Here is a 14311-nt window from a genome sequence, read left to right as displayed (position 1 = left end):
AAAGCAAATCTAATAAATTCCTTACAATTTTCTAAACTTCAAATCTTCACATTTCACTCCCCTGGTTAGGCTATTTTCGTAGAAAAAAAGAAACCTAAAATTTTTGGATTCAAAACTGCGTAAAACTTAAAACTGCATCTAAAATGTTCAAGAAAACAAAGCTGAGGCCATGGTAATTTCGAAAAGACTCAAGTTCCCCTAGGATGACCGAACAGATACAAATTTCATAGTGCCGCTTAGAATTCATCTCTAGAGATCTGAAAATACCCTGTATAGCCTAAAAAGTGTTTTCAATGCATTCAGGAGGAAACGGTCGTTGGGTGCCCCTGTCCTATCCAGGCCTACACCCATCTGGACGATCATGCTCCATCTATACTCACACATTACAAAATCTCTTCACCATTAGAAAATTATAGCTGCCAATACAACTCTACCATTGGTGGATTAATAGCTGTGACAGAGAGCAAAATCTCTGTAAAAAAAACAACAACACAACTTTGCCAAGGGCAAAGCTATGGAATGACAATTTGTCTTACCATGTGCAATATCATCCAAAGCACCCCTGATTCTGTAACTGTTCTCATATAAGACTAGCATCAACCTTTACTTTATTCGCCAGCTCAGAGTAAAAGCTGATCAAATTTGTTTCGATATTTTAGATGGGACGATAATTTCCAGAGACCTACATTATTCGCCACTCCTCACAGCAGAGCCTTGCACAAGCGATACTGTAGGTTTTGAGAACACCTGACCACAGAAAATGACTGTTCATTTAAGCATCTAAGACTAAGTTAAGAATAAGGCCGCGTTTTCCACTTCCAATACAGTAGCTTCCTTACTTTTTTGATGTTGTAAATTCTGGTGAGCATTCCAAGCCCTCTCTCATTCAAGATGGTCAGTTTCTCCGCCAATCTTTGCTCCGTAATCGACACTCCACGATCCATATTGTACTATATGTAGATTATTTACTTCCTACTTATCTTTGAAGAATACACTTAACTAGATACCGCCATAAGGTAAGTAGTTTTTCAACGAAACTACAAGAATGTTACAGTGACCAGCCGAGTTGACAGGAAAGGAGGGTCAAACTTGAGTCTGCGATGCGAATGCGGTAACACCAAAAGCCTAACATATATTATGTAAAGGTCCTGAATGATCAACTTGAACTCGTTGAAGGACTCGTAACTTGAAATGACTGAATGATCACTGAGAGATTATCCGGAAAGGTTACATTGAAGGCCTTCTTATTCTTTGGTTTAATAACCATCACTGAACAACAATTCAACATCAGGGGGAATAGGCTTCTGCGAACAGGGGTTGTGAATCGCGTGGGAGGCGTGGAGTTTGTTTCGCGCGTGAGAAGGAGCTGCGAGGGGCTATCTCGGAGCCTGGAACAGGCTAACTACTCAGTCATTTGACTACCCCCTTCAACAATTAAATCGATTCAAAACCTCCCGTTTAAAGGCTATATTTGGTCTTCTCGTCCTTCTTTTCGATTCTTCTTAGCGCATCTCAGAAACCATGCAAATTAGTAGAGCACAGAAACACTAATTCTTTGTTTATTATAACAGAACTAGAATTTTACTTGCAGAACACATATCCTCCCAGGTATTCTTTATAACTTTCGTCCCAACAAATTACAAATACATTTTTACATACGGACAGTGTGAGTCTTTTTAACTATGGATAATTTGCAAATGAAAACTGATAAAGATTAAAACTTTTTTCCTACTTGATTTCAACTAAAACGAAGAACAGCAACTGCGCAGTAGTCGAAACAAATGCAGATAACGCATGAGTACACCGGAATAAAACAGTTTACACCATAACATTAAAAAACAACGGAATTAGAAAGAATCCAATTGCTAAAGTAAAAGGTTGCGATTGCTAAGGCAAGAAATATCAAAAGACATGAAACGCAGCAAACATAGCCCGACTCAGTGCTATAATAATTTATTTCTAACATGAACTCAGTGTCTTTCACGAGAGTTTCGGGGAAGCAGATCTATATACGATTCTTCAGGACTAGTGCACGTCCTGAGTGTCAGACATAGCACCAGGTGCTGTCTCCTCCTCCGGCGCTTCTTTTTTCGCTCAGAGGCAAGTGCGAAACACGAGTGACACGCCGGAATGACTAGTGACGAAGCGCAAGGAACTTTGGGAAGGAGAAAAATGGAGGGGAAGCGTTGTCTCGCCAATTTTCCCCTTCCCGCCTTCCTTTGCGCGGAAATTTTCATAGAGGGAGACGATGTCAGGTACAAAACCCTAGTGAGGCATTTCAATGAGAGGCTGACCTGTGATCAGGAGGTCCTTCTTCCCTTTTTCTTTTGTATGTCCGCAGACTTTCGCGCTCACGGCCAGAACGCCTGATGGCAGGTTCATATTGCTGGGAGGCACGCCTTATTAAATAATTAACCTGCAATCACGCGTTTTAATACAGCGCGAGAGTCGGTGGGTTGGTAAAAAAAAAATCAAATATAGGGAAGCATGATCGCAGGCCACAATCGGCGACAAAATTGTTGAAACATTTTCCTTAAAAGAGGTAACTTCGAAGAAAAAAACAATCTACGCCCCTCCCTCCTCCCCTCTATTCAAAGTTGGTGTGTTTGTTGTTTTCTACGGCTCGAACAGCGGAACAACATTGCATGGAGGGGAATGGGGGAGAAAAAGCTTTATTTTCCCTTTTTAAGTTAGCAAAACGTTAGAGAGACACTTTAGGGAGAAGTGTCTCAACTAGTTTTGTCTCCGATTGTAGCAGCTTTGTAGGCGTATATAAAGAAGGCGTAACTGACACTGTGATAGTTCATGTTTAGTTCTGTAAGCTTCTTTGAGACGTCGGAAGAAACAGCAAACCAACTAAACATAAAAATACTCCTCCTGTGACAGCCACAAAGATCACTGCTGGAGATATATCGGAAATAAAGTCATCGGCGGAAGCTGTAAAGCAGAAAAAAAAATAAGAATCATCCTGATCAGCACCATATGACATGCAAACATCCTCTGTTTCAACTTAAAGATCTTTAGTCCAACATATGTGGACTTAAATGATATAACTAAAAGGCGCTAGTACAACGAGGATGGAGTGGTAGAATTCTATCACCAAGTCGATTTGTGAGTGGTCTTTTTGGTAGTTTATTCATGCAACCACTTTATGACATGGCTGGCCTTGCGCGCGACCAAGATGGAGTAGATCCTGTAGTCGCCACTGGCTATTCCCCTCTTTGTTCTCGCAGCCGTTTTCCGGCTTTGGCAATATAACAAGTTTAAATATAATGTAATAAGCTTAAACTTATTGACAGACCAAGAACGTTTGATCTAGATGGCTAGATATTGGCCTTTTTTTTCTTTCTTTCTTTCTTTCTTTCTTTTTTTCTTTTCTTTTATGTCTTTATGCTCCTCGCACGTCAATTTTCACTCGGTGAATGTATAAAAAGAAACGCATGAAAGAACTTGGCTAAAATCCCGCAATTCCCAAAGAAGCCTGAATAGGTCAAACAACTCGCTTGTCTTCTTTCGAACTTGATTCAAACCACATCTAGATCAGTTCTATAACTAAAGCTAATATATATTCACTACTACCTTTATTGACTGTCCTCTGTCGCTTCTGGTTGCTAGTCTGCGTTGTGTTTTGTGTCGCATTCTTTGGACGTAAAGGTGCTCGTGGCGTATCATGATCATTAACAATCTCCATATTCCACGAGCCAGCTGAATGAACGAAGTATTTGTCATTGTTTTCAGGCGACTTTTGTTCTATCCTAGGATTATTTTCAGCCACGCTGTTGATTGGAAAACCGGGAATATCATGCCTTGGAACCGCCGACTGTTGATCTAAAGTCACCCAGTCGTGTAAGGTTGTAGCAAAAAACGGTCTCCGTGTTGAAAGTTTTTGAACCGGAGTCGTTGTAGGATTCAACACCGGAACACAATAACCCACGGGGTTCGTGTAAGTAGCATAAGCCAAATTACATTTTAGTCCTTTGCCACAACGACCTACGATGTAGCCAATGCCACCACACTTTTGACCTGCATGGAGCAAGAAAAATATACAGTGTACTAGAGTTAATAATCTAAAAAAGTGGGCAGATAGGGGCACTTAGGTGAATCATGGTCAATGGCGTAGATAATGTTATGATTGTTAGTTATTCCAGGCCACTATAAACATCTTCAAAGATGTACGAATCATGACCATTTTCACAGCAATAAGCTGTATAATAATTGATGAAATTAACTACAAAGCCTGAGCCTAATTTGCATAAAATCTCATAATGATCATAACCTTGTGAAAATTGACCAGAACCTATCAAAATTTGGTAACCTCAAAGATATCAGTAAACTTAATTTTCCTGTTACGCAAGAAACCATATTTGTGTGTCACGTGACCAGTTAAGGTCAAGTCCAGGAAAGAAGAGAAAATTAACTAAAAATGGGGTGGCGAGATGCCACACAGTAGATATTAAATACATTATTTTTGTTATTCTATCATGATTCCTTGCATCATTCTGGCCGGAATGGTTGACTCCCATTTTTATTTAATCAACAATTAAGCAAAATAGGTCACGTGACGCTTTTTATCTGTTAATATCTTTTGAAGAAATCAAAAATTCTCTCCGTTCCGGCCACGGAAAAACTTTGTACCAAAAGCCAAACACTTACACATGGTTCAGAGTTAGTTGTAATGAACCATCCCTACCCCATTTAGCGTTTTCTTTTGTATATCACTATGACATCACGTTTCTCGTGACCACATCAGTTCAACCCTAATCAATTCAATGCCTCAAAAGAAAATTCCCGAAAGTTTTTTTTAGCAACTTTTAGAATTAAAATCCACGACCGTAGAAGGAAAAACAGTTTTATCTTCGCGGGGGGTCGAGACCAAAAATTGAGCCATGCCTTAATATACTTGCGTTGACGAAGTTATTGGCGTATTAGATCACTATTCCAATTGGATGGACAAACAGTTTGTTAAATCAAACGTCGGAAATAAACCAAGTATTGAATTTGTTATGCGATGGATCTGAACAATTATGTCCGTGCAGGAGCAAACTAGAACTAAAGTTACACTGAGTTTTCTAACATTACTAAAAGGCTCTAGGGGTCTTTACAAAAGTCGAGAATGATAATGGGAATCATGTTCTTACAATCTACTGAGGAATCTATTTCAACCTACGATCAGTCTCTGGCGTGCTTCATACAGATTACAACGAATCTACTCTACTAGTATTCAGCTTTGCTATTGCAGTATGGACCCACCTTTTATCCTATCCAGCATGACTACAATGCCCCTCCCCTCTCCATCTTTACCGACCAAAAGTTTAATTTAAATGTTTAAAATTTAACTCCGTTGTGACTGCCAAGGTCTTACTTGACTCAAAATTATTATAGATTTTCGATCAGAGATCTTTTTACCGTTGATTCTGAAACACTTGGTACAGCAGTTACACAGGTCCATTGTAGAGCCAAGAAGGCACTTTGTTTCATTTTTGCAGTTGTCTATTGAACACGGCTTACATCCAAGAACTCCTTTTTCTGTGATAACTGCATCGCACGTTGTTAGGATGGCTATTGTTATAATCAGAGCATAACCCCATGTCAGGGCCAGACGTGCAATCTACAAAGAAGGGTTTAAATTCAGTCCATATTAGTAGTAGAGAGAAATCTGACGTCACGTTACCATGGTAACAAAATTTCTGGATCTCAAAAATCTTTCTAGACAGAGACTGCTATTTGCATTGTCGAACGATTAAAGGAGAATATGGGCTACCGTTTTGTTCATGAAAGAAATCATACAGAAGAAAGTCATATATGTCATTTTTTTTCGTTTTTTTTTTTCTGCCATATTTTCAGGACCACGGTGACGTAAGGGACCGGTCATTATTTATCACCTGAGGAGAGCGAAGGATTTTAGGGGGGATATCACTTTGATTTTACGAGAACAAAAGAGGGATCATCAGTCGTAACTAAGAAACCCAAAATAGGGGATCGCTGAAAACTTTTTGAAGGGTTCAGAGGGGGATCACTCAAATTGGCTTGGAAAATGAAGACACGCGAAGGGGGGGTTGCGAAAGTCACCAAAAGTTATTAAGGGGGATCACTTCAGTGAAGTAATATTCAGAGGGGGGAGCAGCTAAATTTCACCTTGTTTAGCCCCAAATCCTCCGTCTCCCCCCGCGGCAATAAATAATGACCGGTGCCTAACTGAACTTCTCCTCTCCATTCACTTTACATTTAACTGCAAGGTAACTGCACGCGGTTTTAACGTTCATCCGTAGTCTAGAACGTCCACATGTAAACGTCAGGTTGTAAGTCCTTGTACGGAGAAACACTTATGTAATGAGGTGCCTAAAAGACCTGCGGGAAAGCTTTCTCCGTCCAGTCGAGCCTAACAGTCCACCCTCAAGAAGAGAGACCTTGCTCCTAGACTAACTTCTGAGGATTTACTCACTTCAAAATTCCCAAACTTGCTCTACCGGGTACTTGTACACTGCCATAGTGCAAGACACCCGTGAGGTCAGTTTGTCTATTTAACACATACAAGCAGGTGGGTTCCTTTAAAAAAGCAAACAAAGATAAAAGAGGCCACCGAAGGAGAAAACGACATAATTCTAAATTTTCCGGAATTACATGCTGGTTCTACTAAGGCGCCATCAAAATAAATTTTACTGACTACAATACTGACGTTGATAATATCCAAAGACAATTTCCTACACCTTACGGAAGCACGATAAGCTACGATACAAGTCACTGAATATGTAAGGTTTGAAAGTCGCAATCGATGGAATCCGGACAATAAAGAGCAACCTTCAGAGCTGAGGCAGACATTCAATGCACCCTCTTACCTGAATCTCCTCCACCTTTAAAGCGTTTTTATTTCACACCCCACCATATAAACTGTTTATCCGCTTTCCAATCACGGGGAGTTCTCGAATCCTGAGCCAGGCCTCTATATACCGGAAGACTTCAGTTTCAGTAGACTAACAAATTAAACGGAACGAGTGATAAATGACAAATTTCGGTTATGCAACCGCGTCGATCAAAATGTCTAGCTCTTAGCTGATTTTAGGCAACATTTCTACCGGCCTAGAGATTCTGAAGTGAGCGGTAACAGGTTATTTTGGAGATGACACAATGCATGCTCAAAGGGCGTGGAAGTTTGTTAAGCTTCAATGATGTTTCGTGACAGGTGCCAGGAAGATGAGGTCATTTTGGAAAGATGCTACTTTCTCTCTCTCCACTTTATGTGGCGCGGGTTTACTAATATAATAGCCCCCTCGTTCCCATGAAAGCCTCAATGGAGATTGAGGAATGCGGAAGGAAATGGACAGTTGAAAAAGTAGCGAGGCGACAAATGCCTCGCAGGCAAGAGACAGGTTAATAATAGGTTAACAACAAATTCTCCATCATGAGAAGAGACAACTTGTCGATTTTCATTTAGTTTGCCAGAATAAACGGATCAACCGCCGCCTGGTTGGCTCAGTTGGGAAAGCGCCGGTCTCCTGAGCGGGATGTCACGGGTTCGAACCCCGGCCGGTCCAACACTCAGGGTCTTTAAATAACTGAGAAGAAAGTGCTGCCTCTGGAATAACATCTGCGAACGGTTAGACTTTCTGCTCTTCTCGGATAAGGACGAAAAGCCGTAGATCCCGTCGCACAGCACTTACACTTATCTGGTTCTTGTGGGACGTAAAAGAACCCACACCACTGTTCGAAAAGAGTAGGGGACGTAGACCCCGGTGTTGTGGCCAACCTTCACACATCACATCATTCACATTATGGGTTGGGTGGGTACAGTAAGCTCATAAATGGACTGAAGGCGGCTGCCAGTGGCGCCTTTGTAAGCTGACGTCAGAGCTTACTGTTCACATGTTTAAAATATGTATTGTAAAAGGGTACGTCTGTTGTCCTCTCATCCATGACTCTTCATTCATTCATCAATATTTCCGGAAAATATCGTTTGTTTAATGTTTCTCGAGGCCCACGTCACTCTCTGTTGTTGTGATAACGAGAAAAGGACTTGCTCGAGAGAGAGACAGAGAGAGAGAGAGAGACATAACCAGATAATATTTAGAGCACAAACGATGGCGATGCAGCTGGTGTCTATCTTAAAGAGATGGATAAGTAATTAGGGAGACTATGCTTTGATAGATTGTGCTGGCATAATTTTTGGCATAATCCGTCATTACGAGCATTTTAATGTATTTCCCGAAAAAAGCACTGCTAGCATAATTTGCACTTTCGGCTAGTTTTGCTGCAAAGAATTGTCATTTATTGATCATGCAACCAATTAATAAGTGTTACTAGCAAATCAGATTGGTGTGGCATTCATGGGACCAGGGTCCCGAAGGAAGAAACTTTGGAGCTTTTCACTGGACTCAGCGCATGCGCATAACTGACTAGCTCGGTTATCTAACATGGCGTCCGAGTGCTGGTTTTTTGTTTGAACTTTCATAGTTTTCAGTAAGTGAATTATGCACTCTTAAGCTTAAGGTTCCTACACATAAATAGGGTAAATGTTTTGCCATTTAATTGTTTGTTGCACAGTTATTGAGGTATTTTTACCAAATTTGAAGTAGAAAGTAGAAGAATAATTTCTGCATGTTTTCCTAAATTGAGCATAATTTACAAAAACTAGAATAATTATTGGTAAATTAAATATACGAGCACTGCTAGTAGTTATGCCACTGTCGAGCACAATCTCTCAAAGCGTATAAAAGACTCGAAACTTTTAACTTCCTAATTATGGGGTAGAAAGACGAGGCAGACACTGCACCATGCAGGAGAGAGTCTACTCGTAAATATTGCAGAATCTTTTCGCTTCATTCTTTTGGCTCTTCAACTCCTAGGCCATGCATTCCTGGCCAAGGACTTGGGCATGAGTATGTACATACCGTAGATATGTTATTCTCTCAGGGTAAGACAGTGTGAGATCTGGGTACGAGATTGAAACAGCGCATAATCATGCGCAATTTAGAAAGGGCTATATCTCCGTTCAGGTCAGTGCTGAGTGCAAATTATCGTTGATGGTTCCCTTAAGTTCCTCTTTCCTGGTTTTCCCCACCTTAAAGATTAGGATCCCGGGAACGACGCTCACAAACATGAAATCAGATATTCGCAGTAACCTAACGCTAGCCTGCGTGGCAGGCGTTTGAAAGGGAAGGGACAGGGAGTTTTAGGCGCTAGAGAAACGCGAGGGGCGCGCGAGGAGAGAGGGAAGGAAACGCCTGCAAGGAGACCATTGTATTTCTCATTTTTTTTCCTTCCCTCCCTCCTCGCGCGCCCCTCGCGTTTCTCTAGCGCCTAAAACTCCCTGTCCCTTCCCTTTCAAACGCCTGCCACGCAGGCTACCGAACGCCGACTCGGACACCCTTTCCAGGTTTTGCAAAAGCGACAACCAGAAGTACGCCTACGTTCACATGCAAGCAGTGACCTATCTTCGTCTATTCTATTTTCTATTGTCAATTATATAAAACGTCACTAATTTTGCGTCCCCGGAATGCACGTACTCTTTACGAACCGGAAACGCAAACAGGTCACTTGATTCTCTCTTCCTCATTATGTGCAAGCCATAACGTATAATGCAAAGTACGGACAGAATAATCTTGGATTCTCTTGAGTAAACAGATTAGAATAAGACATCCAGGAAACGATATGTGGCCTAAATTGAAATGGCATACAGAAGTCATGCGTTGTTTCTCATTCTGTTCCGGTTTGTATGCTATTTATGACGTCATCACTGTCCCCTCAGAGGGAATCTTCTCTTTTGAAGAAAGGGGCAATCATAAAGTAGTTTCCGTCAGTTTATTCTCTATGTAGTCAGTTTTCTTGACTGCAAGAGTGAATGAATTGAAGTAAACTGCTCTCGGCCTTCCGATTTCCAAAAATAACAGAAACCCCTAAAATACCATAATGTGTACGTCCGTTCCTTGATTTAATACCAAACTATTCAAGAATAACAAAATATTGCTATGCAAGTAAACACAGACCGATAAATCAGGCCCGAGTTTGCCTTTTTGTTTTTTACATCATCCTTAACTTCTGAAACAGTAGAATAAGAAATCAAGCAATTTGTAAATGTAACGTTCATACTTTATTCTTTTATACAAACCATAACGACGCGGTCCAAACACGGACTTGTAAACATTATACGTACAAGCTACAGAGCGCTACAAAACGAGTATTGCTTTCCCACTAGTGAAAGAAATGGATACTTTTCCCTCACGGTGGAGAGAGTTTTTAAAAGTTAATATAACGCTCGCGTGCATACAATTTACATGTCGTTTGTATTTCATAAAATATATACTCTTGTCCACATATCTGCGCTATGTACAACAGGTATCATGAAAAACTAAGCTTGGTTGAAAATCTGAACAAATTTACAAGTGAAATTCAACCACTGCCAGTGATGAACAATATAAGTTTTCTCATTACAAGAAAGCCGTGAAAACAACTGTTTTCTGTTCCATTTCTCGAGCTCATTCGTCGCCCACCACTTATTAGTACTTCATCATATTAATTACAAATTTATATGTGGTGAAGGCGACGACTGAGCTAGAATTGAAAAAGGTTACAAACCACACCATCCATTTAACTACTGAAAACTACTAAGGTTTTAAATTAATCGCTTTCGTCTTGGGTTGAGTTCGCACTCGATTCGAACGTCGCATCGTGTGTTTCGCGTCGCGACATTTCTGACAAATGAAAACATCGGGGACGTTCGATTTTCTAATCTTTGCACAGGATAAATGTATCCACGTTAGACACTCGGAGCATTCGATCATTGGTCTCCCTACAAAATAAAAACATAGAGAAAGTCAACAACAAACCGTGCAAAAAGCAACAGCAACAGCAATTTGCATTAAAAGGGCCGATTCGGTGCCTTTGTATTCAATGATAAGTTCACAAACACCATTATTAAAATCATAGCAAAAGGGATTGAATGAAATATTCGTCTTCGAAGGTCTGCCGTGAATGAAAGACAAACACTCTCGAACTTTATGGACAAAACGACCGAAGAAAGGCAAGTAAACGGGATATCGTGTGTCAGACCAACATACGAGAAATTTACTCTCGAGTGCATGCATCCGAATCGTCTGGGGTTTTACTTCGTATGGTAACGACCGACAAACAAGGGATTTTCTTAAGTCTGGTCCTGCATTAGTAACAAGAAAACAGAAAAAATATCGGCCAATTAAAATGGCGTGGATAAGCGAATCAATACGCAGTTACCGAGGCCATGATCACATTGTACAAGACCATTTATCACACAACGAATTGGCAATGGCGACGTGTCGTATTTTACTTTGAACTAATTTCAGGCAACATCGAGAGGCACAAAAAACCTTTCAAAGATACTAAAGATTCTAAATAAAGCAAGTCATACAAAATCCCAAATCTTCGACCTGAATTTAATGACAGGTAATCACCAAGCTTCACACACGACTACAGAACTCGCTGTTTTCACTTCTTATAAACAACTAAAATTGCATTCACCTTTCCCGCTATTTCAAGATACCTTGAGTTTTTAAAATAACGCTACACATATTTTTTGTTGAGATAGAATGTGAAAAGAACTGAGCTTCAATTATCGAAAGAGTGGGAGAGAAAGTTTCAAATTTGAAGAAGCTGAGCGAATGGATTTACTAGGAACGATTTTCTATTCGACACTGGATAAGCACAAGTTCCGTCGTGGATGTGTCACGTATTATAACGCCGGTCGCAAGGTGAAAGATATACTCAAAGAAACACTGGATATAAGAAATAAAGAAGTCGCTTCTTACCAGCAAATGGTTTTTGGCAGTAGCAAGTTATTTTATTCCATGATTCATCATCTATGGGGAAAAAACAGACAGGTTATTTCGGTGTTAAACTGAACTACCGCACGCGCAAAGCTCTCACAGACAAAAACCTTAACCATAAGTGCTAAAACACAGAAGAGGAATTATGAAATAAAGAAATTTCTAATGAGAGGAACACAGGGAAAACCTTAAGACGCGCACCATACTCACCCGAACTGTATTCTTCGTCAACATCGTCAAGCAATCTTTCGTCGCCACTTGAACTTGCTGGCGACGATGCTGCCTCGCTGTAAGCAGAATCTGTACTCGACGAAATACTTTCCATTGAATTTGGACTTCTGTTACGCTGCCGAACATCCTACAAACACAAGAAGAAGGTTAGTGAGGCACTGATATTTAATTCAAGCAGGAACATATAACAAGACATCACGTTGAACGATCGACGAATGCGTCAATAAGAGTTTCATCTCAGTAGCTCAAGAAAGATTACTCAGTGTGGAAGAGTCATCGAACCCACTGAAGAAGCAGGTTTTGATACTTTTAAACTACTCGAACACAAAATACTGCCTCATTCAGTAAAAACATATCTCACCCCTTGTCTGGCTTCGTACGCAAGAATGAGGCTACAAAACGTGTTAAAGTCTTCCAGGGTTCTCCGTTTCTTGGTTTGTGGGGCGATCTAGAAAACAAAAGAGGTAAATACATGTGAGCTTATAGTGGACGCAAACTTAGGCACATATAAGAGGCAAACTTGAAAACAAGAAGCCAAACAGGGCTTCTAACCGAAGTGAACAACAATAGCCAGCTCAGCCATTAATCGAAGCGTTCGAAAGAAGAAAGGCAAAGGTACTTACCGTTTTCCCGTCTTGTTCCGGAGGGGAAAGCTTCCTAGAAACTGTTAAGAAGAATGTGAATCGTATAATTAACAAACCAGCTGTGAAAGAAACAGTCTTGCGAGCATGCAACGTAAAGTTTCGGGTTTTACATGGAGCAATGTTGGGTCTTCCCTTCCCAACGTAATCTCACTGCATGCTTGGAAACGAACCGAGGTAAAAGAAAATTTGTTACCTTTCATGGTTCCCGAGGTCATTTTCTGTGACTGGACCATAAAAAAGCTTCAAAATTGTAAAACCCAAAAGACTCTGCAGCTTCGAAACACTCTACAAAATTCGTATCTCCAGCACCGATCGCAGTAGTTGTCGAACTACACATCTCTTCGTCCCAAGGGTTTCCCACAACTCTGAGCGCGCGTGCATGGCCATACGTCACAATGAACTGTCGGGAATGGCGTGTTTGGATTGGTCAATCGCGACATCTCGTAGCAGGTCAATAACAACACGTGACGACCAAAACACTCGGAAAATAAATACCCTTCAATTTATCTTCATGAATGGCCCAGAAATATTTGTAGCACTTTCGTGTGTGCTTTCATTTATAATGCGAAGCGAAATAATCAGCTACACTAAACTTCAATTATTACTTCAAGGTTTGATTACAAAACAGAAATAAATATTAAAAATATATAAACATACCAGCCGATGGTCTCCAAGAAGTCGACTCTGTTTTTTATCAAGACAAACAAGCATTTCCTATCGTGATACAACAAAGCGCTAAGTTCAGCGGCTAATGCATTAAGAGTTGCATATCAAATTGCCAACTCATGACCGACTGAATCCTGCAAATGAAGAAAAAAATTATAGCACAAATATGAATTAACACCTTCAAGATTAACAAAAATAGATGACATAAACTAGCGATCGACATGGGTAAAATTTTAAAATTGTCGAATGAACGCTAGGTCATGTTTGTTGTCGCATATTGAATTTCAACCATGCGTGATTGCTTAATTATGAATGCCGGCTGGTTCGAAATAGCAAACAATCAACCCACTCTGGCTCATAAATTAAATGTTTTCAACATGAAAAAAATCCCGCAAATCTTACCTTCTGAAATTCGTTTTTCGATGTTCGATCTCTTGGGACGTTCCTTGAAGAATATCACCATATTTTAAGGCGCTAAACTCTTTCTTGATGTAGAACGCCAGCGAAAGAATATGCGTCTTTTTGTGGCTGACACAATACCCCCTTATCTCCTGCGCATGCGAAGAAACATTTTCCTATTTTACCCACGTCCAAGGTCTCTCAAACCGCTGGTGGCTATCTCCGAATCAAGTTTGTCACCCGAACTAAACCATCCCATTTCTCTACCAAAACTTTTCCCCGTTAGATTCAGGCAAAGAAAAGTATTTCTCCGATTTCGAGAAGGAAATATTTCGTATACACGACGCCTTATTGTTTCACGCTTCGTTGACAGCTGCCCCCGATATCGGAGAACTTTCACGCCGATATGTCAACTGGTCATTGAAATGCTAGCCAATCAAACTGGATTTACAAAAAAGCCGCAAATGTCGTCACATTCCTATTGTTAACTTTTAGTTCCCAATCTTCTGGGAGTTTCTTTTTGTATTCTAAGGTGGCCTCACGGGGGAGGAGTGGACAACTTTTTCCGAAAAAAAGTAA

At 40.5% G+C, this 14311-nt stretch overlaps 3 protein-coding genes across 3 annotated transcripts in view; all 3 read right to left on the bottom strand.

Moving 5' to 3' along the window:
- Nucleotides 1–1076, bottom strand: part of LOC140928905 (nck-associated protein 1 homolog) — a 30034-nt gene extending 28958 nt beyond the window's left edge. The window contains exon 1 of the mRNA XM_073378706.1: nucleotides 840–1076. Within this exon, the coding sequence (XP_073234807.1) occupies nucleotides 840–944 (105 nt within the window). The 5' untranslated portion in view covers nucleotides 945–1076. The remainder of the gene's footprint in view (nucleotides 1–839) is intronic.
- Nucleotides 1077–2762: 1686 nt separating this feature from the next.
- Nucleotides 2763–5604, bottom strand: LOC140927134 (uncharacterized). The gene is made up of 3 exons (XM_073376786.1): nucleotides 5407–5604; nucleotides 3580–4023; nucleotides 2763–2937 (listed from the first exon to the last, which is right to left on the bottom strand). The coding sequence occupies exons 1-3, from the start codon at nucleotides 5447–5449 to the stop codon at nucleotides 2810–2812; spliced, it is 615 nt and encodes a 204-aa protein (XP_073232887.1). The 5' UTR covers nucleotides 5450–5604; the 3' UTR covers nucleotides 2763–2809.
- Nucleotides 5605–10061: 4457 nt separating this feature from the next.
- Nucleotides 10062–12999, bottom strand: LOC140928904 (PHD finger protein 23-like). Its single transcript, XM_073378705.1, has 6 exons — nucleotides 12861–12999; nucleotides 12647–12687; nucleotides 12385–12471; nucleotides 12003–12150; nucleotides 11775–11825; nucleotides 10062–10783 (listed from the first exon to the last, which is right to left on the bottom strand). Exons 1-6 carry the CDS (start codon nucleotides 12898–12900, stop codon nucleotides 10599–10601), a joined length of 552 nt encoding a protein of 183 aa, XP_073234806.1. The 5' UTR covers nucleotides 12901–12999; the 3' UTR covers nucleotides 10062–10598.
- Nucleotides 13000–14311: the final 1312 nt, after the last annotated feature.

Source organism: Porites lutea, chromosome 2 (genome assembly GCF_958299795.1).
Source record: "Porites lutea chromosome 2, jaPorLute2.1, whole genome shotgun sequence".
NCBI classification, from domain to species: Eukaryota; Metazoa; Cnidaria; class Anthozoa; order Scleractinia; family Poritidae; genus Porites; species Porites lutea.
The sequence above is the reverse complement of the archived record's forward strand: the minus strand, read 5'-3'. Positions and strand labels throughout refer to the sequence as shown.